This window comes from Homalodisca vitripennis, chromosome X (assembly GCF_021130785.1).
Source record: "Homalodisca vitripennis isolate AUS2020 chromosome X, UT_GWSS_2.1, whole genome shotgun sequence".
Classification (NCBI taxonomy): Eukaryota; Metazoa; Arthropoda; class Insecta; order Hemiptera; family Cicadellidae; genus Homalodisca; species Homalodisca vitripennis.
In genome coordinates this window covers 152,587,501-152,610,956 of record NC_060215.1, presented here as the reverse complement: position 1 = coordinate 152,610,956, position 23,456 = coordinate 152,587,501, and the positions used below count along the sequence as shown (strand labels likewise).

The following is a 23,456-nucleotide window of genomic DNA, read 5'->3' as shown; positions in this document are numbered from 1 at the left end:
CGATTCCGCGACGTACTTGATTCACATAATTTGAAATGGTCTGTGAACTCACCAACTAGAGTAACCAAAACATCGACCACCGCTATTGATAATGTGATTACGAATCTAAAAGATTATCGCGTATCCGTATTTGACTCCTCTGTCTCTGACCATTTTGCACAGGAGGTAGTCGTCTTGGGGTGTGACCCGCTGGTAGAGAGGCCCAGACTTGTTAATAAAAGAACATTTCATCTCAAAAACATTAGATGACTAATAAAATTCTTGAAACTTAATCTTGGAGATTTTAAAAACAAATTAAAATTTCCCACATTGCTTCCTCTTGTGTAGGTTATTCTAAACAAATGTTTTAATTTGGAAAAGACTGGTTAAAAGTGATTATGCCTTTGTTATTCGTTAGCCTATCACGTAATACGCTAAACGAATAACTAATGGAGCAGTGTAGCGGGTAAAGTGGTTATCGCAAGATAACCGTATCAAGCAACGTCTAGCGTGGCTGCTGTTTGGATGGGTGACCGTTGAGTGATCCTGTCCTTGCAGGCAGCCCAACTGCCTGGCTGTTGGTGGTGGTTCGGATGTCACCTTTAAGCCGTTGGTCTCCAGGTTAAGTGTTAGAGAGGGCTTCTTAGCCCTAAGTTCGCCTGGTAAATAAGACATCCTTTTTATAACTAGTGATACTGCATTCTCTATATGTGACACCCACATTTGTTTTCTATAGTTGCAATCTATTTGTGTGCTAATATACATACTCGACATGTACTTTGAAGGCGTTCGTGGTGGCAACCTCTACCCTATGCCACAGCCGGGAGCGTGTGCTTGAGGAACGCTTCTATCCACCTCCCATCACCGCCAGCGCCATGTGCGTCGTCCTGGACTCTCTGGCTCAGCACCCAATCGCCAACGAATCCAGTGGGTAAGCTTTCCTCAATAATTGTAGATGTCTCAATGGTTTAGTATATATCAAGTTTTGAACCACCAATCAGTTATATGAGTATTTTGTAGAATAAAATCAAACATTTACTTAAACATCCAAGACGTTTCTTTGTGTAAAATTTCTATTTCACAAAGGAAGGATTGTGAAGAAAACAAGATTTTCCTGCAAATTTTACATTGTACAGTGATACAAAACAGAGCCCGTTGTGATCGTGACTTTATCTATCACTAAACGATGGTAAATGTCCGGAAAAAAATCCAGGTATCAAAATTTGTCGTTCCAGGTTGTCACCAGACATAACCCAGTAATCATATCCACCGGAAAAATGTACCATTCCTTACATGGTGGAGACTACGGGTAAAATGTAATGTTAGGCCAGATATGAATGTTAAATCAAGTAATTTTTTAAATACATTTTTCATCTAGACCTGCGCTTGGCGGAGACATTATTTAATTAAATTCTCGGCGCATATTCTTCTTTTGTTTCCCTTTGTGTGACCAATACCAGTCGCGGTTTCTCCTTTAGAAGGGCTGACGGTGGCTGCTGCCCACACCCACCGGTGTCTTCGACAGGTCAGTCAGCTGTTTATAGGCACATGATTGGTTAGTTTTTAGGTTAGGCGGTTATCTTATTTTAATTCTATGGATGTATTCTTTGTTATTATGGGTCATTTTTTTCAATAAGTTAAGCTGAAAGCATTTCAGCGATAAAATGTTATTGAAATGTTCGGAGTTCAGACAATCGTACATGTTCATAATATATAAAAATCTTAATAACGAATAAGAATATTTAATTTGTAGCCTGTGTCCTTAAAATATAAGTTTCTGTTCGTATGATCAGTTTTAAGTTTTTCCAGACATCTTGAGTGCAATATCTAATTGGAGTTTAGTTTAATATCATTAATCTAAGATAGACAGAGAGGGATTTCCGAAAAAAGTGGCCATTTTTAAAGGGTTGATAAGGGATGTGACTACTAACATTTTTCTTGTCGCATAAACATGGGGTCACAAATTTTCCGTATATAAGAAAATTAAGATTAGTGAAACGCCCCCTTGTAGACAACACATAGTGTTTGATTTGATAATTGGCCAAAAACTCAAATCTGTAGAAACAATACTTTGTTTACTTCGTAATAACACATAAAAGAACCACATAATGTGAACAAGAAAGTAAAAAAATATATTATTACAGGAAATGTTCTAAATTTCTCCCGTTTGTGGCCATGAAAGATGAGCTCTCCGTAAAATCGACTGTCTTATATTTTTAAAGAGTCGGGGGTTTTTGTCCACTTACGCTGCTGCATCTACAACACTCGCGATAAGAGTGTAGACTCTATTTACTGGTGTCTCGCACACCAGGTCTTGTAGGAAGCCCCAAAAAAGTTCAGCGGTGTAAGATGGGAGACCACACAGGGCAGTGGACAGGGTCATGAAGTGGTTTGCGTGAGTTGGTTCTTTTATTTATAATTAAGAAGAAAAACACATATAGTTTCAGTAACTTTGCGATTTTATTCCCTTTTAGATTTGGCCATAAAAATCACATGACTGTAAACCCTCATTAATAATGTATAAATTTAATTTATTTTCTGATTTTTTGAAATAATCTATCCAAAGAATTTATTCTAAATTTTTTTAATTTGCCAATTTTTTTTGCATTTAACTCCATTATGTTACCAGAAAAAGTAGAAAATAATGCAATAACAGTGTACAATTTACCTTTCCGGAGCTCCACAGCAAAACACAAAGCCGTGTTTATTTTGTTGATACATGCCTGAGGCTATAGACGCAGCACAGTATGTTTTATCCCTAATACAATTACGCTGATATAATGACTAATACCACATAACTATTTAAACAAAAACCGTTTTAATCAAAACAATATGAACGTAAAAACAAAAACGTTTCAGTTTAATGAAGTAACAAGTACGGTATATAATAATTATTTCTCTCTACTGCGATGGTTTAAAATTTGTATTGTTTTATTTGATGGTATGTTTTTATTACGAGTATTTTAAAACTACGATGCTTTTGAAATGTTTGTTTTTTTTAAGAATTATTGTTATTCTAGCATGCATTATTTTCAAATACACCGCCTTACATTCCAGGTCGCGACAAAAAGGAGATGCATTATACAGGGTTTCTTGTAACTCTCTGGACAAAAGTACACCACGTTATTGCTCAGGTCAAGACTAACATATTTCACCATATGAACATGGGTCTCCGATGCTTAGTTTCCAATCTGTCCGTCTGTATGTGCTTTAAAAGATGTATATCTTAAAAAATTATTAATTGAATTATAATAAATTTAGCTCCAATGTTTATGATAACAAGATGAGTTACTGAAATATCATCATGAAATTGTCTGTAGCATTTCCAAGATGGTGGTCATTAAAACTTTTAAACTTTGAATATCATAAGAATCTGCAATTTTTCTCAAGAATTACAAGAATAATAAATAGTTCTTATAAGATTGTATCGCAACTCTAATGACACAACAACTGCCGAACGATAAATAGCTGACTTAGAGCAGATTTACTGTGACAAGACATGGCCTACATTGAGGTTCTCAGTGTATAGCCAACAATACAAACACTGAATAAACGGCAACTCTATTTAAGATATTAATTTGAAGAGAGTTACAGGACACCCTGTATACCGAAAACCGAGGGTCCACGTAAATTCCTCTATTTTAGTGGATATTTATTTAAGCGACTCCATGTGCATTTATATAGCAGAGCAAACCCAAGGTTTGTGCAAGAGTCTAGCCTTGTGCAGAGTACTCGTATAGACAGCAAGGAGCCGCACGGCCTGGGGTGTGACTATGTTCGTGTACATTAGCCTTCCGTAAACTAGCCTATAAGGCAACATAAAAATCACGGTGCAAACTAATTAGTTAATTAACATGATTTGAGGTTGAATGGTAGAGAGGGCTGACAGCCCTAACAACGCTTCAGATATAACAAATACTTATGAATAAAAATGTGTGGAAAGTATACGAACAGTTTCATTTGAACTCATCAGCTGATATAATTATATACTTATAAACAATAGTTATTACTTAAATATCTTTTCATATACGACACATTTATGCACTCAAAATTTATAATTCCTTATTTAAACCTAAGAGACAATAGTAGGCTTACGCAAGTAAAACAGTATTTGCATATTTAAGTATATTTAATAAGTATATTTAGCAGGAATCTGAAATATGTATATTCTGAGTTTCTGTTTGTTCTTCAATATATATATATATATATATATATATATATATATATATATATATATATATATATATATATATATATATAAAACTGAATTATAACCATTTATATCTTTAAAAGTGACTCCCTCGTCATTTTTTATATGTTTAGCATACTGACTGGAAAGTTAAAGGACGAACCTTATGCTTCTGCTTAGCATAATTCTTTGCTTGTGACATTCTAAATCTCTTTATATTTATAGTTTTTCAGGAATTTTATGTTCATATACTGTATGTGTTTAGTGTTAACAGGCTAAATAAACGTTTTTACCCTCTGCCCTTTGTAAGGGTGTTTTTTTCATAAAAACCTTAGGTATTCTTTCCTGCACATTTTTCAATAAAAGAATCACTTTGAGCTAAATATAATTTACTAATAATAATGCCTAAATAGTTCAACTTAAAACAACTGCAACCTGTATTGAACTTTAAATTCGTGAGAGGGAGAAGGAGGGAGAGGAAGACAAATAGAGAGAGGGATAGGAAGAAGGAGTGAGAGGGGGGAGAGTGGGTGGGAGGTGGTGGGAGGAAGTGGGTGGGAGGGGGAGGGAGTGATAGGGTGGGAGGGGGATGTATGTTGTGAGGGGGGAGGGGGAGGGGAAGGAGAGAGTAGTACTAGTACTACTACTAGACTACTAGTAAAAGGTAACCTTTCGTAATTGTATGCATTAAAACGTTAAGAAAGGTGTGGCATCTTGCACGCCTCCAGTGGATTGTCTCCTACGTTAACAGTGCTACACAAAATTGAACAAAAGCTGTTGCAGACTGTTCCTGGGTGACATCTGCGCAGGCCTGGTCACTCTGATGATCACGGAGGATACATTGCGCCAGGGCAGGAAGTCTCTCCCGCTGGCCATAGTCCGCCCTTCCATGTGTGAGTTAAAGTTTATATCTCTACACTGCTTTCTAAAATAGAATGCTACATTCCAATAGTTAGGTAATGCTAAATCAAGTACAGTTTTTTTTTACTTCTTCCCATACTGCAACACCATTCACCTCCTTTAAGTAATCTATTTCACTGGAAAGTTACTTCTGGAACAATATCAGCACAAGAATAAGTTAAAAATTCACTGCGTTACGGATTTATTATGACTATGTTTGGATTTTTACCAAATTTAGTCAGTGAAAGACGCGTATTTAAAAAGATATATGCTATGTTTTTTACTCGGCACTTAGACCGTACGTATACCACTATGCTTGTTACATTAATAGTAAATACTTTGACGAACTAGGTTGAAACTGTATACTTTTCTAATTTGATGTAGAATCTGAAATTGAAACTGTTGGAGTGCGAAGATTCTTTATCAGTGACTTTGTAGTGCTGATTGAATTCACATTGAATCATCGTCTCTTTAACACCTCATAAAATTCGAAGTCTTCTGTCGCTTGCTTCCTTTTATGAACAGTCCTTATAGTATAAATAGTTGAGTTAATACTATAAAGCAATTTTTAGTTTGCCTGCTCCTTTCACTATTACTCATAAATAGTTGCAACGCTATAAGGCATAGCTGTGTAGGTCATGCGAACAGGTTAAAAATTCTAAAAATGTATTCTCCATGTAAGTCATGACAATATTCTGTAAACATATTTAGTCAAATACATTTGTAATAAATATATGTGTACCTATTTAATTCCTAACATATGAAACGAAAGACCATACTATGCTCTGTTATGTCTATTGTTAAATGATACTTACGGACTATGAAAGTGGGAGAATTTGAAATACATAACTAAACAGGTTTCCCGGGTTCAACACATTAGTTTACATGCTTTGAGACGGATTCGTATTTCTGAGATTTAATTGTTGTCATCGCACTCGGGGGTTTGTAAATATTCAATTTTTGCTGTCTGCCTGGCTGTATGCATAATGGTTCATATCACTCCGTGGGGTTTGGCCGAGTAGTTTTATATCGGTGTTATGGGAAATCATAATGGAGTCGATAAATCACAAGATAAGTACATTTTAAACCAACTGAATAGAATCATGTAACATTTTACTAAATATCTATTTACTAACATATTCCGAGACAGATTTATCTATAGAGATTAAAGTATGCATGAAACTTCACATATACATACACAATAATGAGTTATATGGTGTTGAACTCATGGGATTCTCTGTCCACGAGCGGCGCATCAATAACCTAAAATTTTGAAATGTTTGAGTGAAAGGGCTATTTTTAAGTTAAGTTTACTGTGGAATAGGACGGTTAGAGTGAGTGGGGTTCCTTCATGGTTCAATTTTGTCAGAACCTTAAACACGAGATAGTACCGTCCTCTAACCACTTCGACTGGAAGACGCTGGAACAAAGGTATTCTTCCTTTCTACCAAGGTGACGCGACTGTGATGCAGTATTCACGATCGCTGCTTATTGTAGATTTACCAAGGGATCTCTACAGGATATGGCCCCTGCTCCCAATTTTACCCATTCTATGTTTTGCAAATTTTCTGTCGGGCTTAGTAGAGTGAGGGGTTTCCACAGCTTCTTCTCCTAAATGAAAACAATAGATATGTTATAAAGTGATATAGAGGTTGAAATTAAACGAATTCTTAACAGTCACTATTCTCAATTTTATTTTAGCGATATCCGGGAGTAATTCTATATTTAGGTAATCAAATTAATTAGATAAATAAGTATTGAAAGATAATACTTCTCTTCATTTAATCTCGTAAGTAGAGTCGCGTAATACTAACGATTTAATCAAAAAGTATAACTCAAGTTCATATGACTCTATTTATATATAAATTGCTACTCGTCTCACTTTGAATTTTTATCTTTACTAGCACCAGTAGTTACAAAGGGTATATGTCTTTGTAACTTTTCTCAATCATCCCATCTTATTTTCCTCCTCCCTTCACCCAAAATACACTTTTATTTTACTTGTTACCAATCAAATCTTCCTTTCTTTACATCAAAGGAGGGAATAAATATAATTGAAATGTAATTTGTTTGTGCGCCTGTGGCTGTGAACTCAACCGTGTGTTTAAGATTATTGTCTTATAAGTAGACCGTGTTCAAATATAAATAATAAAAGAATATTTACCTCAGTTCCAAATATCAACCGCTTACAATGTCATTGTTTTTATTTCCATTCATTTTTAAAATAAATTTAAACTAAATTTTATTTGTAAAGAAAACATTTAAACAGGTGCGTATCATGAGGTTTTAACCTGTTTAATGTCCTATCTAAACTTATACAACTAGATAAACCTTGCTGCTTATAGTGAAATCACGATTGTTTAGATAGTAACTTATTAATTTTTTATTCCTTAAAAAGATCAAAGAAATTATTCTTTAATTCAGTAGCTAGAACGTCCTGTTTAAATTGTGAACTAGTTCTACACAGTTTAAAGATTGTGTATCTAATAAATCAAGTGTTGATGTCTTATAGACTTGTATGGACTACCTGTGTATGACGATGACGATGCCAGTTATAGTTTAACCAAAACTAAAATTCTAAAGTTTATTTTAAATTAACCATTAAAACGAATTTAGAGCACATAAATGTCAATCCCGTACCCTAGTACTCGTAAAATATGTCTATATGTCTGTTCTATAATAACTGAACGTGAAACTACAGAGTGAGACAAAAGTCTGGATATCTAACTGTAAACGTCGAACTTTGCAAGAAACCAAAATGCTGCAACCTCTTAAAGCTGTTTCAAAAACGGTGGCTATTTTTAAACCGTCATTTTGGATTTAGATAGATGTTTCGCTATGGGGTTAATGTCAAGCGGCACACCATTAAGACTAGCTCATTGTGTTATTTTGACATCCTTAATTCCACCTCTAAAATTTTTCATTTCCTTCTCAGGACAACAAATGTAAAACAAGTTTAAAAACTTCACGATTTTTTAGAAGTCGGTTAAAGTGTATTCTGCATAAATTCTAAAAAATAAAGATATCTTGAAGCAGAGTTCACATGTTTTGCCCTAAGAATGAGACAGTTAAAAACGTTGTGCCACATGGCCACCTTATTATAAGAAATGTTTTCCCAAATCCAAGATATTGAGTTCAAGATCTATGTGGCCATAGCTAGAGAAGATGCGTACTCACCTAGAGGCTTACCAGATACTATTATTATTCCTTGAACCGTTATATAAAAAGTGGTGTTTCCAGATATATGCTTCAGCCTATAAGACTCGGATGTATAAAGTTATATATATTAATCACACAGGTCCATTCCAAAACACACACACACACACACACACACACACACACACACACACATACACACACACACGTTCACAGTTCCAAGTGGTGTTTTGGTTCTATTCTAACAAATCGTACTGAGGATATCTACTGGACTCATGTGGGACTTCAGCACACAATGTTGTGTTTTAAAACTCCTCGAACTCTACTCCACCACGCTACTCACTCCGATGCTACAACTTGACCCCTATTATTGGATTATATTTTTCAACAACTGTATCTCTTTCACTGCATTCTATATTCTCTCGCCAATTGCCTCGTAGTGTATTGTTAATTTTCGACGCCATATTTCAAGAGTATTCTAGAAGCCCGTTCTCTGACTTATGAACGCCATTTCAGTTATCTTAGTCTTGGGCCAGGAAACTGGATTTCTCTTTCTTGCGAGACGGCAACTTAATCGACCCCGATGAATGGTGGATCTCCGTCTTGCTCCGGTGGGTAAAGACCCAGACGAAGGAGGTTCTCTGTAGTGACATTGATTGCTCTATAAGGTAAGGCTGAAACGAACATGTATCTCCAGTTGTCAATATATATGTCTCTGGTCTTACCAACACCTGGGGGATACCTCTAACCCACTTCAGCTGGTAGAGATACTAGTCTATCCTGCTTATATGCGGTGTTATACTGAGATAGGAAGTGTTCTACAATAAATGCAATAGTTAAGCAAGTACTCCGACCCATCCTACTCATTTCTCTGATATTATTAATTGTAGAAGAAAAAATGTAATTGAGATGAATCATGTAGCAATCAGTGGTCTGCTTTATGACAGGTATTGATTACCATATGTACCTATATGGACCACATTATCATGTATCATAGTACAGACCATATTTAGACATTAGAATTCAAAGTTATGGTAATTATTTACTAATAATTTGTAACTTTTGTCTTGTTATATCTATATTAAATGTAATATATATATATATATATATATATATATATATATATATATATATATTAGGAATTCTTTTGCAATTTGTATTCAGTTTATTACTCATTAAAAATTTGATTTATAGATATCATATACAAAAAATGATTCTTTAATGTGGGTTCTTACTGACCCAACCCCTTTTAATCATATTTGGTGAACATTAGAAATATTCGAAATCTAAAGACAGGTGTGAACTTACAAACATGTAGGAATATTCCGTTAAAATCATGATTTATAGATGTCATGTACAAAAATGATTCTTTAATGTGGGTTCATATTAACCAAACCCCTTTTCATCATTTTTGGTGAATGTTAGAAATATTCTAAATCTAGAGTCAGGTGTTAATTAACAAACATATGGGAATATTCCGTTAAATTTTGTTGCTCCGCAATCCCAAAAGAGTGTATTTTCAAATATTTTTCTAAAATCTCTTCCTGATGTCTGTATGATATTATCATAGGGACTCATCCTATATCTTAATGCATTACAATAGATATTAAAATATTGTTCCACACGTGTATTTAATTGGTTTCTAATAGTATTTAATCGATACAACATAAGTCGAGTTAGAATTATTGCGAGGTAAACCCAAGAATAATAAAGCCTTATAAAAAGAGTGTATATTTTAATTTTACCACAGAAAAATACTGAACTTGCATCAAAATTTATTAGTTAATAAAAAAGGGCTTCCGAAATTATTTCCGAATGTAATATTGGCAGACGCGTGTGTCATGTCTTATTCATCGGTACTTCCTACACGCTAGTATATGAAATTCTTTCATCTCCAATTGACGCTTTTAGTCAAAGATAAAATTAATTTACATTACAAATTTTAACTCTATTGGAATTAGTTTTGATATCAGGATTTCAGGTAAGTGTTGATTTCGTAATATTAGGAATCTAGAATAGAAACATAGAAGTTGAGTTGCTCGCAAAAAAACTTAGTGCTTATATCTTCTTATTCCTTCGCTGAAAGGGAAAATGCTAGTATTCCAAATTAATGGATTACGATCTTATTAGTAAGCAGTTGTAAAATAATGTAAATATACAACAGAGAGTTCAATACTTCCAAAAGAAGTTAAAATAATTATGGAATATAAATTAATTTTAATGAAGGTTTAATTAATTACAAAAATCTTTTGATCGATACATTGCCTATCAAAATGCATAAGAAAAAAGACTTTTTCGAGTAATAATAGAAAACGGAAAAATTATAAACTATTATGTGACAAATTAGATGCATATTTAAAATGATTCTTTGCATTTTTGACAAGATATATTATTGACGGTATCTAGAAAGGCTTACTCATACAGAGCGACTAAAAATTCAGAACCCCCTCATCATATTTTGTTTTAAAGTTTATATAAATATAGTGGAGCAACGTGAATAGGAAGTTTAATTCGGTGATTTAAAAAATCTTTTATGTTCCTCAAAAATGCGGGATTTAGGAGTAACTCAAACATTTTAAATTTAAACTCCTCTCAAGTGACCCCTCATTTTGAAGAGTATAAAAACTTTAAGAATTGTGAAAATTATAGAGATGGCTATTTTTTTAATCAAAAATAATAGCCAGAGTTACCAGAACAATATTTTTAATAACTCACCAAATTTCCAAGCCAAATCGAATGCTCAAGCTGGTTTCTATACTATTTAGCAGAGAGGCAAGTGTATGATGAGCTCCTCTCTTGAGGTTTGAAAAGTCTGAAGTGGTATTTTGTTGGAGGACTCAACAATCCTGATTCGTAAATCTGGTAAATTATGGATTTAATGTAAGCCCATGGAAAAAGTCCATGGGTTTAAGGTCCGGAGACCACGCAGGACTCGACTATTAGACCAGGCCTACCAATCCACTGACCACGTAGTTGAGTTCCCAGGAAATGTCGTACAGCACGGTGAAAATTTTCTGGGGCACCATCCTGTTAGAAGTGAATGATTTCTGCAATAACAGTAGTTATTGCGGGGAAAATAGATCCTTGTAACATTTGCAAAGATAGTTCTCCATTAAGATTCCCATTAGTAAAAAAATAGTCATAATAATGTGATTCCCAAAACGCCCGCATAGTCTCCCAATACCTGCAGATGTGTTTGTTTACAGCCCCATTAAACACTACATTCATTACTGAACACCACGTTTTAAACAAACATTGGATGAGCAGAAATTAGTGCTTCAATTTCCTCACAAAATTTTAAACTTTTTATCCGTGTACTTTCTTAACTTCATTGGATATTTCGTCCATTGCATGCCTAATTGGTTTTGAACACAAACTTGATAGTTTAAGTGGTAAACTGGTTTCCACGCAGACAGTTGTAAATTTACAACAAAAAAGTGAAAATACCTAATTAATTTTTTTCAACCTATTACTTTGTATGGAAAAGAGGTGATCTTTGGTTTTCACCATTCTTGAAATTATTTATGCTCCAAAAATGAGAGGTCACTTGAGAGGGTTTTAAATTTGAATTTATTGAGATGCCCTAAAAAAATCCCACATTTTTGTAGGACACGTCAAAATCACCTAATGAAACTTCCTTTCTACTTTGTACCACTACCCAAAGGATATCTCCTTATATAAACTTTAGAACAAAATAGAGGGGAGGCTCCCGGCTGAGCAATGTCCAGTCTTTACCTAGTAAAGAAAAAATGTTAAAATGGTTGTTTACCAGTATATTCTTCCTATACTTTTTAAATTCTACGTCACATTAAAAAATAATAAACTTGTAACTATGTCGTGTATAAATTGTGTCATTATATCTTCCTTGGGTTTTCGAGTTATGCCCTTTTCAAATGTGTAGTTTGGTTGAGGAGCGCATAAAACGACATAAAAACTGTAATAATACCAATTGTAAATTATATCCTCTAAACTGTATGTCTAAATTCAGAAATATATAAGCAAAATTTGTATGAACCTCTCATTACTACAGCTCAATTAGTTAGTTTGTATCACAACATTCAAACTTGGGTGACTAAAGCTTTTCATCCAATAGTAATCATGTAGTAAATGACCATTTTTACACTCAAATTTCATGCTTAGTATTTGGACAACATTATTAGTCTTTCCTTGGAACATGGACTTATTGAAAATGAAGACGTCCAATTGACCTTGAAGTTAATTGCTTCTTAAAATATATGTTCTCCGAGTGTAAAAAATACAAATCTTGGCTGATAAAATCGTTCTGTTAGCATGTACTTCGTGTGTGATTTTGTAACCAAACAGTGGTGGCCAGCTACAAGGAACCGCTGGCGGGGTGGCTTCCGCCGTCGTCCAAGGGTGTCATGCTTCTTCTGGCTTACGCCATGCAGGGCAGACTGAGCACCTTGTGCACGGAACCTGACGAGAAGGCAGAACTGATGCCAGCAGACTTAGCAGCGTCTGCATTGATAGCAGTGACAGCCCACACCTCCTCAGTCAGGTCTGCTTCCATTTTAATTCATAATCATAATCTCTTTATTGCGTGTTTGACAATATATAACATTGTATTGCAATAGTCAAATGCATCATAAAATATATCCCACTAAACATTCACTCACAGTCATACTTACATCTCAGCATTCTCACGACACAATCACACAGACTTCAGATCCATGATTTTCAATCATCCCAACGGCTCGTCATGAATTCATCAATTGAGTAAAACGCTTAAGACACCAACAGGCGTCTGAGACGAGTTTTGAATTGATTGAGGTTGTTGGAGTTTTTGATATCCTCAGGGAGCTTGTTGATTAGTCTGACACCCACCTGCTGAGGGAGGTGTCGCGATAATGTCAGTCTGCGTTAATGAGTTCGCAAGTTGTCCCTGCCTCTAGTTTCATATTGGTGAACGTCCCTGCCACTTATCAAGGCACACCTCGATCTGCAGTACACGATCACCTCAAAAAGGTAAAGGCAGGGTAATGTCATCAATCCCAGCTCCCCGAAATATTATAATTATTTCTTCTTCATTCCTATCATAAATGGAACTATCATAATAAAGCTGTATGCTTTAGTAGGACTTTAAATTTTATAATGATTTCAAAAACATTTCAAGAGGAGAGGATTACAGCGCGTTTATAGCTATATGATTAAACCGGGGTATAAAGGAAGATTGCCACCCTACGCGTGAAAAACTAAAACGTAGTGTTTAGAAAACCGGTATATTTCAGCTTCTTAGAACTAAACCCACAAAAACATTTTACTAACAATATTGGTCTGAGTATTCATCGGCATATATATATATATATATATATATATATATATATATATATATATATATATATATATATACACACATATACTCAATACAGTGTAGCCAACAAAACATTATAACTGTGTTTTAACTGTCAAACAATACAGTTTACAATCAGTATTATGACATACCAGTGGATAAACTGAACCAGTGATATCTGCTGTAACGGTTCATATCAGCTTAATGTAGCAAACAAAACATGATAACTGTGTTTTAACTGTCAAACAATACAGTTTACAAACAGTATTATGACTGTGGATAAACTAAACCAGTGACATAACGGTTCATATCAGCTTAATGTAGCAAACAAAACATGATAACTGTGTTTTAACTGTCAAACAATACAGTTTACAATCAGTATTATGCCATACCAGTGGATAAACTGAACCAGTGACATCTGCTGTAACGGTTCATATCAGCTTAATGTAGCAAACAAAACATGATAACTGTGTTTTAACTGTCAAACAATACAGTTTACAATCAGTATTATGCCATACCAGTGGATAAACTGAACCAGTGATATCTGCTGTAACGGTTCATATCAGCTTAATGTAGCAAACAAAACATTATAACTGTGTTTTAACTGTCAATGTTTACAAACAGTATTATGCCATACCAGTGGATAAACTGAACCAGTGACATAACGGTTCATATCAGCTTAATGTAGCAAATGATAACTGTGTTTTAACTGTCAAACAATACAGTTTACAAACAGTATTATGCCATACCTGTGGATAAACTGAACCAGTGATATCTGCTTTAACGGTTCATATCAGCTTAATGTAGCAAACAAAACATTATAACTGGGTTTTACTGTCATGCAGTTTACAATCAGCATTATGACATATCAGTGGATAAACTGAACCAGTGATATCTGCTGTAACGGTTCATATCAGCTTAATGTAGCAAACAAATCATTATAACTGTGTTTTTACTGTCAAACAATACAGTTTACAATCAGCATTATGATATATCAGTGGATAAACTGAACCAGTGATATCTGCTGTAACGGTTCATATCAGCTTAATGTAGCAAACAAAACATTATAACTGTGTTTTAACTGTCAAACAATACAGTTTACAATCAGTATTATGACATACCAGTGGATAAACTGAACCAGTGATATCTGCTGTAACGGTTCATATCAGCTTAATGTAGCAAACAAAACATGATAACTGTGTTTTAACTGTCAAACAATACAGTTTACAATCAGTATTATGCCATACCAGTGGATAAACTGAAACCAGTGACATATCTGCTTTAACGGTTCATATCAGCTTAATGTAGCAAACAAAACATGATAACTGTGTTTTAACTGTCAAACAATACAGTTTACAATCAGCATTATGACATATCAGTGGATAAACTGAACCAGTGATATCTGCTGTAACGGTTCATATCAGCTTAATGTAGCAAACAAAACATTATAACTGTGTTTTTAACTGTCAAACAATACAGTTTACAATCAGTATTATGATATATCCAGTGGATAAACTGAACCAGTGATATCTGCTGTAACGGTTCATATCAGCTTAATGTAGCAAACAAAACATTATAACTGTGTTTTAACTGTCAAACAATACAGTTTACAAACAGTATTATGCCATACCAGTGGATAAACTGAACCACTGACATCTGCTGTAACGGTTCATATCAGCTTAATGTAGCAAACAAAACATGATAACTGTGTTTTAACTGTCAAACAATACAGTTTACAAACAGTATTATGCCATACCTGTGGATAAACTGAACCAGTGATATCTGCTTTAACGGTTCATATCAGCTTAATGTAGCAAACAAAACATTATAACTGGGTTTTACTGTCAAACAATGCAGTTTACAATCAGCATTATGACATATCAGTGGATAAACTGAACCAGTGATATCTGCTGTAACGGTTCATATCAGCTTAATGTAGCAAACAAATCATTATAACTGTGTTTTTACTGTCAAACAATACAGTTTACAATCAGCATTATGATATATCAGTGGATAAACTGAACCAGTGATATCTGCTGTAATTGGTAACTGGAACGGTTTGTTGATATTAGTGTGATTGAAAACACATTGCTGATTTCATAATTTTTTTAAATGTGGGTTTAAAAGTGTGATTATAGGACTTACGCTTGCACATCCAGTTTGTTATTGCTGTCGTTGATGAGTGTATTTCCTTTTTCATCGTTGGTAAAAGGGAACTATGTTATGTTTTAATTTGTACGCTGCAAACATTAACCGGTACTAAAAAGAAGCATGATTTAGTAACCAACCAATCTTACATTCTCCCAATTAAAATAAACTAGTCATCTATATTTCTATCAACTAACCATAGAACCGAATACTTCTATCACTACGATATAAATTTTAGTTTTAATTTGCTTCCGATCACAAGGTTTATGCTGTCGATTTTAACGTCCATTAGTTGATTTATAAAGAAGATGTCTTTCTTTCTTTTACATTTAGAGTACGATTGATTTAAGTATTTTAACCGTACATGTGTTTAGTGGTGTTATAAAATGTCCACGGTAACATGCGTAAGTATACAATATTTTTATATTAAATATCTTACTATTTTATTCAAGTATAATATTAATTATTACAATACAATGTAATATAAAACGTACAATTTATATGTATGTATAAATTTGACAGATAAATTCTATACATATATGCGTTCTTGAAAGCGTGAATTTTATTTTATTTTATACATGCCATAAATGCCAACTAACACTACTGTAATGACTCGTAATATTGTTGCTAACTATACCTAGATACTGATTTTAAAATTTCACAAACTTAATCTACCTAAGAATCATCTGTTACAAGTTAATAAATAGTAACAATTCATTTTGGGTTAAAGTAAATCCAAACCACAATACAATTATGGATTCTTTTTTGTGTGTAAATTTTAATGTTTAAGGTTTATTTAACTCCAAAAATCACGATTAAAGCATTATTATTCTAAAATGAAAAGTTTCTAACGCTTAAACACGTTTGGCTAGTTTTCCCTTTTATATAACCCATCATTGATTGTATGAACCGCATACGAATTTATTTACAAATTATATACTGTTTAATTCCTATTAAGGGTAGGAAGTAACACATCGTAATAGAGTTTTAAATATATGTACTATTAATTATGGCGGGCTTGAATCACACTATCACATTGCGATGTTTGGATCAACTGTCCTATAGTGATATTGTGATCCATACCTGCATTAAATGGAAAAATATATACTTTTTTATATCGTGTATAAACCCAATAAGATTATAGTGACGTAAAATGTGTCCCAGATTTATACCTATGGTTTCGCGGGGACATAGCCTCCCAGCATTATTTGGTAATAGATACTCGGTGAAACAAATGCCAAGTATGTCAAGGAAAGGGTACCATCGCATTAAAAAAAATGTTATTTGTATATTTAGTTAATTACTTACACATTGTATTTTTGTTTGTTCCTCGCGTTTGCAATGCACGTTAATATTTATCTGTTGTTAAAGCATATAAAACAACAACTAGCACCAGTTAAAATTTTAAATTAGTAATTAATAAATAAAATTCTATTAAACGTTATGAATTTTTAATTAATATTTTGATACAAATTATCGAGAAAAACAAACATAACGACCAGGTGAAGAAGGCAAAATACCATTACTTTCGATATACACTAGTTTCTGTATTAATTCAATCCCGATTAACCGGAACTATTCCAAATATGTTTAATTCTTTATTTAAACGTATTGACATGGCTTCGGATGGGGTTTTGTCTGGCGTTGAAAGCGCTGTGACGAGTGGTGTGCTTCCAGTTGATGTTGTCGGAGGTTGCTCGTTGAAACCTGTGGCTGACGGTGTGGACGCCGTAACGAGGGGTGAGCTTGAGGTGGATGATATTGAGGTTGGGTTGCTGGAATCTGTAGTTGACGGTGTTGAAGCCGTATTGAATGTTGAACTTCCGGTTGACAGTGACAAATCTGGCTTGCCGAGACTTGTGGATGATGGGAATGTGGTGCAGTCAAAAAACGGATATGTAAACTTGATAAATTTATCAGGATAGCACATCTAAATATGAACTCTCTTTCCACGGGCTTCGAAGAGATGCGTGCCGTGGTAGAGGATTTAAACCTGGATGTTTTTGGTGTTTCGGAAACTTGGCTGAATGAAAGTAAATCTTCTGATTAGTTTGCGATGAGTGGATATTCATTGTTTAGGAGCGACAGAAAGGGAAATGCAGTTGCCTCCAGAGGTGGTGGAGTGGCACTATATGTGAAGAACTGCCTACAAGTTTCGCTGAAATCACTTCAATTTGAAGATTGTAATTTTCCAGAGCATATTTGTGGAATATTGAAGTGTAAAAGTGAATCTTTCTGTATTTGCATTATCTACAGACCAGGAGATATGCCTTACACTTGTCTAGAGCCCGCTCTCCACTTTGTATTTTATGATATGGCCCAGTACGCAGATAATATTGTTGTAATGGGTGACTTGAATATTAACTTGTTAGATTTATCATCCCCAGAGACCCGCTTTGCAAATAAACTCTTTAAGAGCCTTGAGGTGACTCAGTTGGTTAAAGTTGCTACAAGGGTTACTAAAACCTGTGCAACTTTGATTGATCACATTATTGTAAATAGCAATGTTAAATACGTACAGTGTGACGTCGTGGATATGTCAACCATCTATGACTCAAGAGGTGTTCGAGTATCTGATCACAAGATGACATATGTCGATATAAAAACAAAAAAATCAAGAAGGCCTCCTAGATTTGTTACTTATCGTGACTTCTCCCGATTTGACATTGACAAGATGATACATTGTACGTCCAGTATTAGGTGGGAAGATGCTATGTCTATGAACAATGTAGATGACATTCTAGATTTTATTAATTCTGCTATTATTCAAGTTTTTAATGAAAATGCACCTCTAGTACATAAGAGAGTGACCAGAAAGAAATCTCCATGGAGAAATAAACAAATCATTCAACTAACCATAGAAAAAGATTATTATAAGAAGAAAATGCTATCTACAGGAAATGAAACTTGTAAAAAAACATATTGTAAGGTTAGAAATATGCTCAACAATGAAATAAGACGATCAAAACAAAATTATTTTAGAACTGAAATGGAGAAATGTAAAAGCTCTAGAGACTTTTGGACTAAAATAAGGACAAGTGGTGTCACTGATCCATTCGATCCAGCCATACCCAACTTTGTAAAAGATTTGGAAGAAATCAATAAGTATTTCGTTAGTATGGGCTTAGGTATCATGGCAAATGATGATTGCGTACAGTTCTATGAAAGAAACAAATCAGAGAGTGTCACTTGTGATTTCTATTTCAGGAGTGTTACAAGGAGAGAAGTGCAGGAGGCTTTGAATAGCATCACATCAGAGGCAGTTGGAGCTGATGGCATATCAATAAAAATGATTAAAATGATAAGTCCGTATTGTATTGATGCCATTACACATTTAGCTAACCAGTCATTGGCCACTTCCACTTTTCCGGATGCATGGGAGGAGGCAATTGTACTGCCTCTTCCCAAAGTCAAAGCACCTTCATCTGTATCCGAGCTGCGTCCAATTTCGGTATTGCCTGCCCTGTCGAAGATAATGGAGAAGCTGGTTGTTTCACAAATGGTACAATTTCTGGAGTCGGAGAATATCATTCCAGCCTTACAGTCTGGGTTCAGGAAGGACCATAGCACTGCAACTGCGCTTTTGCTCGTTTTTGACGAGTTGCTTCACGCAAGGGCGGATAAGAAAGCATCTCTTCTTGCAATGCTGGACTTTTCACATGCATTCGACTCAATAGACCACAGGATGTTGTTGGCTGTCATGCATTTTTATGGTTTTCGACCAGAGGTGGTTTCTTGGTTTGATTCCTATTTGGTGAATAGGAGACAAAAGGTTAAAATTGGGATGGATTTCTCCTCATCTTTAAGTAGAGTTGCTGGTGTTCCACAGGGAAGTTGCCTTGGGCCCATTCTATTCACCCTGTTTTCCGCCACTATGGGTTCAGACTTGCAACATAGTCGCTTGTATTCATACGCCGATGATGCTCAACTGTGTGTTTTCATATGAAGCCGGAAGAGCTGACTCAGCAGTTTCCATTTTGAATGCTGACTTAAGCATTGTCCATGATTGGTCTGAGAGGCATGGGATTAAACTGAACAAGGAAAAGTGTAGTGTGTTGTCGATTCCTTCCAATGTGGGTTCGGAGACAGTGGGTGAGGTGTTGCTTGGCAGTGTCAGACTGAAGGAGTGTGAATCCTCAAAGCTCTTGGGTCTCATGCTTGATAGTGGCCTCACACTATCTGGTCATGTAAGTGCTGTTTGCCGGCGAACACTTGGTCGACTGAGAATGCTATACAAGCATAGGCACATGTTTCCTAGAGAGACCAGGCTTCGCCTTGTCCGGGCTCTTGTGCTCTCTGTGATCGATTATTGCCTCCCTGTCTATGGCAACATTGTGTCTAAAGGAGATTTAGGAAAATTACAGAGGGTCCAAAATATGTGTGTAAGGTATGTATGTGGTTTAAGAAGGTTTGACCATGTTTCGGAGGCTCGACGATCGCTGGGTTTGTTGACTGTAGCTGATACTTGTACCCTGCGCTCCTCATGCCTGGTTTACAGAATCCTGACCACTGGCAGGCCGGGATATCTGAGAGAAAAACTAAAAAGCAGGTCTCAAGTCCGATCTCGCAGTACTAGACAGGATCAAGTGTTGGAGATGCCTCGCGTTCGCCGTGAATTTGAAAGAAAGCGATTTGCGTACTTTGCTCCCAAATTATATAATGAACTGTCCTCCAGCGTAACAGGCCAGGGTGTATCTGAAACGACATACAAAGAAAATATATACAAGTATTTAATGTACAATACAAGGTGATATAGCCATATATAACTGTATGTCTAATATTATGTTTTATTTATTAATAACTATAAAATAAGCTTTTAATTTTTTAAGAACTATAATAAGACATGAGTCGTTTTGTAAACCAGCAATTATTGTTGAAAACCGCTCCAAAATAAAGTCCTTATTTATTTATTTATTTATTTCAATAAAAACAGGATTTTGAATATTTACCATGAATAGCACATGCTATTTCAAAATCAAGTTTTGTGTAGAACTTTTCGATAAATAATAAAAAAACCCGTTTGAATAATGCAGTGTAAAACAAAGCCGGTGTAATAGAGTGTGACGGATATGCAGGGGCACTTCATACCTAGGATAAGTTTTCGCTATACAAAGGACGGACAATATCGTTCAAGATTTCGCTTCAACCAAATTATCCATCTAAACTAATTACTACGGTCCCGCAAAATTCGGTTGAATGGGCCTCCATTTTATTTGCCTAATTTACAAACAAACAAACGGTACGCCTTTTATATAGTCATCTACTAAAATATTAATTTTTTCCACTAATACTTTAACGGAATTTTCCTATGAATTTAATTATTTTGTATTTAATATAAGTTTGACGACATTACTATTTCTAATAGATACTACATTTCCTAATTACGTTATTTCTGTCTCAACCGTCAAAACGTGGTAATTTTGTTTTTCTTTTGACAGACGTCTTTCCCAACAGTGCCTGATAGAGTAATGAAGACTGCATATTCCAGTATATTCCATCTACAGTTCTTCTATAGTATTACACTATGAGGCAATTGTTCGAATAATGACATTGCCAGATTATTTATCTTTCAGAATAGAGCTATCAGAATTATTTAAAAAATAATTGTTGGAGATCTGTGTCAGAATTCTTTTATAGAGCTCAGAATACTAACATTGCCATTTATCTGTATACTGGAAACTATTGTACACTGTCGGTTTAGGAGCCAAATGGTTCAAGGGCGGGACATTCACAATCACGATCATGAACATCTTAGACCTGCTCAGCATAGATTGCGAAGATACGAGCAACTTCCTTCTCAAGTCGTCGTGGCGTTTAATTTAATTTTTGCGCACCCTATAGGAACAAAATCAAAAATTTACGTACCTCTTTTCTAAAATGCAGTATGACACTTTTTAGAGTCTCGTTCATTTTATACAGTCAGTGAACCAATGGACATCTCTATAGCATCAAACGGTTTCTGCGATAGTACAGGGGCGTTTCTTTCAAACTTATGTTTATTTTCTGTTAGATGTTTTGTCTGTCAGCTGTTAATTGGCAATAAAGAACGGTATTATGAATTTAAAAAAGTTAAAAGTAAGACATTAATATAATTTTATTATTATTAATTAATAAAGATACAAGTAATATACGACGTATATGTAATGTGTACATTATTTCATCTAACAAATATGTATTGTGTTGTATTTTAATGTAACATAATCACGAGAACTTTATTATTAGTTTGAATCAATGATTTTTGACTTTTCCAGGAGGAACTGGTACAATAAGGAAACTGAGGATTCCGAGAACCTGAGCCAGATAGTTCTGGACTCGGACATACCTATCTACAACCTGGTGTCGTCCAACCAGAGTCCTCTGTCCTGGCGGGAGTTCTTTGTGTGCAGCCTGAGACACGCACGTAGCGTTCCTTTCCTGGACACCGTAAGTTTAAAACACAGGGTATTCTTTTGTTCTCTTATGACAAGACTCTGAGAAATTTCACTTAGTCCAAAGAGGACCTTTGCACTGCTTCCGGTGAAACAGGATATTCTGGATGGGTAAGGTTTGGGGTAGGGGCCGCTTACTGCCGAGATCCACAAGAAAGAATTTAGGGAATTAATCTCAGTTATGTACCTTCGGAAGAAGGGGAAGCCAGCTCTGAATCAGCTTCTCCAGTCAAAGCAGGCAGGGAGTGGCACGCACTTGTGTCTAGTCTAGGAAGGATTTTTGACTCTTAAGGTACTCCACCAACTACAACAGTCATCTCCTGCAGTAGACTAGATCTATTCAACTACCCTTGCACCCAAAAGTCTCGAGATATGCGGTTAATGATGTCCTGGATATCCATGGGGTTGCCCAGTTGTGTAAGTGACACGTCGGAGTTTGCTGTGCCCAGAGTGGGTTTAACTGGAAAGTATAAACTACCAAGATAGCGGCACGCCCTTATGTCTACCCTAGCAAGAACCTTTGATGAAGGAATTTTAGTCATGACTCCTTGGAAGAAGGGGAAGCCAGCTCCGAACTAGACTTTAGGTCAAATCAGGCAGGGAGCGGCACGCCCTTATGTCTAGGCTAGCAAGAACCTTTGAGGAAGGAATTTTATTCATTTCTCCATGGAATAAAAGGAAGCCAGCTCTGTACTAGCCACTCTAGCACTCTAGTCATAGAAATCAGGGGTGGCACACCCTTATGCAAGAGCCCTTAACACTTAGGGACTTCCCCAATCAACAGTCAACTGCCGCAGTAGACTAGACCTATCAATCTACCCTTGAACCCCAATATGTGGAAATTTACAGTTAATGATGTGCCACTCCTGGAAATCCATAGGGTTGTCTATATTTGAGTGGCAACGGGTTTTGCTGTACTCAATAACCTACACAAAAATGGAAGGTATAAATGTCCCGGGGAACATTAGGTATCATTTTAATGTTTGGTTAAATTAAACAACGCACAATCCCAGAAAAAAGAGTTTTGTCGATTAGCACAAAATACCATCTGATAGTATTCATTTTTTCTAACATTACGTCTTTTAAAACATAGACATATGTAGTGTATACACAAATATAGTTTCACTTACATTAGATATACCTGTTATTGTTTTAAAACTGTAATACGACTGAAAAGGAGAACGTTCATAATTATTTGTTAGCAGAATATTTGACAAAACTATAATACGAATAATACGATTAAAGCAGATTGTAATCTAGAATACGATGGATTATTTTAGTAAAGGATAGGTAGGTATACATGACACTAATGCATAACGTGATGTATTGTAATTGGACAATGGCA

At 35.2% G+C, this 23,456-nt stretch overlaps 1 protein-coding gene across 1 annotated transcript in view; it reads left to right on the top strand.

The window, feature by feature from the left end:
• LOC124370039 (fatty acyl-CoA reductase wat-like) overlaps nucleotides 1-23,456 on the top strand; it is a 43,191-nt gene that overhangs the window by 14,773 nt on the left and 4,962 nt on the right. The window contains exons 5-8 of the mRNA XM_046828352.1: nucleotides 765-910; nucleotides 4,952-5,061; nucleotides 12,548-12,743; nucleotides 21,935-22,106. Of these exons, the coding sequence (XP_046684308.1) occupies nucleotides 765-910; nucleotides 4,952-5,061; nucleotides 12,548-12,743; nucleotides 21,935-22,106 (624 nt within the window). The remainder of the gene's footprint in view (nucleotides 1-764; nucleotides 911-4,951; nucleotides 5,062-12,547; nucleotides 12,744-21,934; nucleotides 22,107-23,456) is intronic.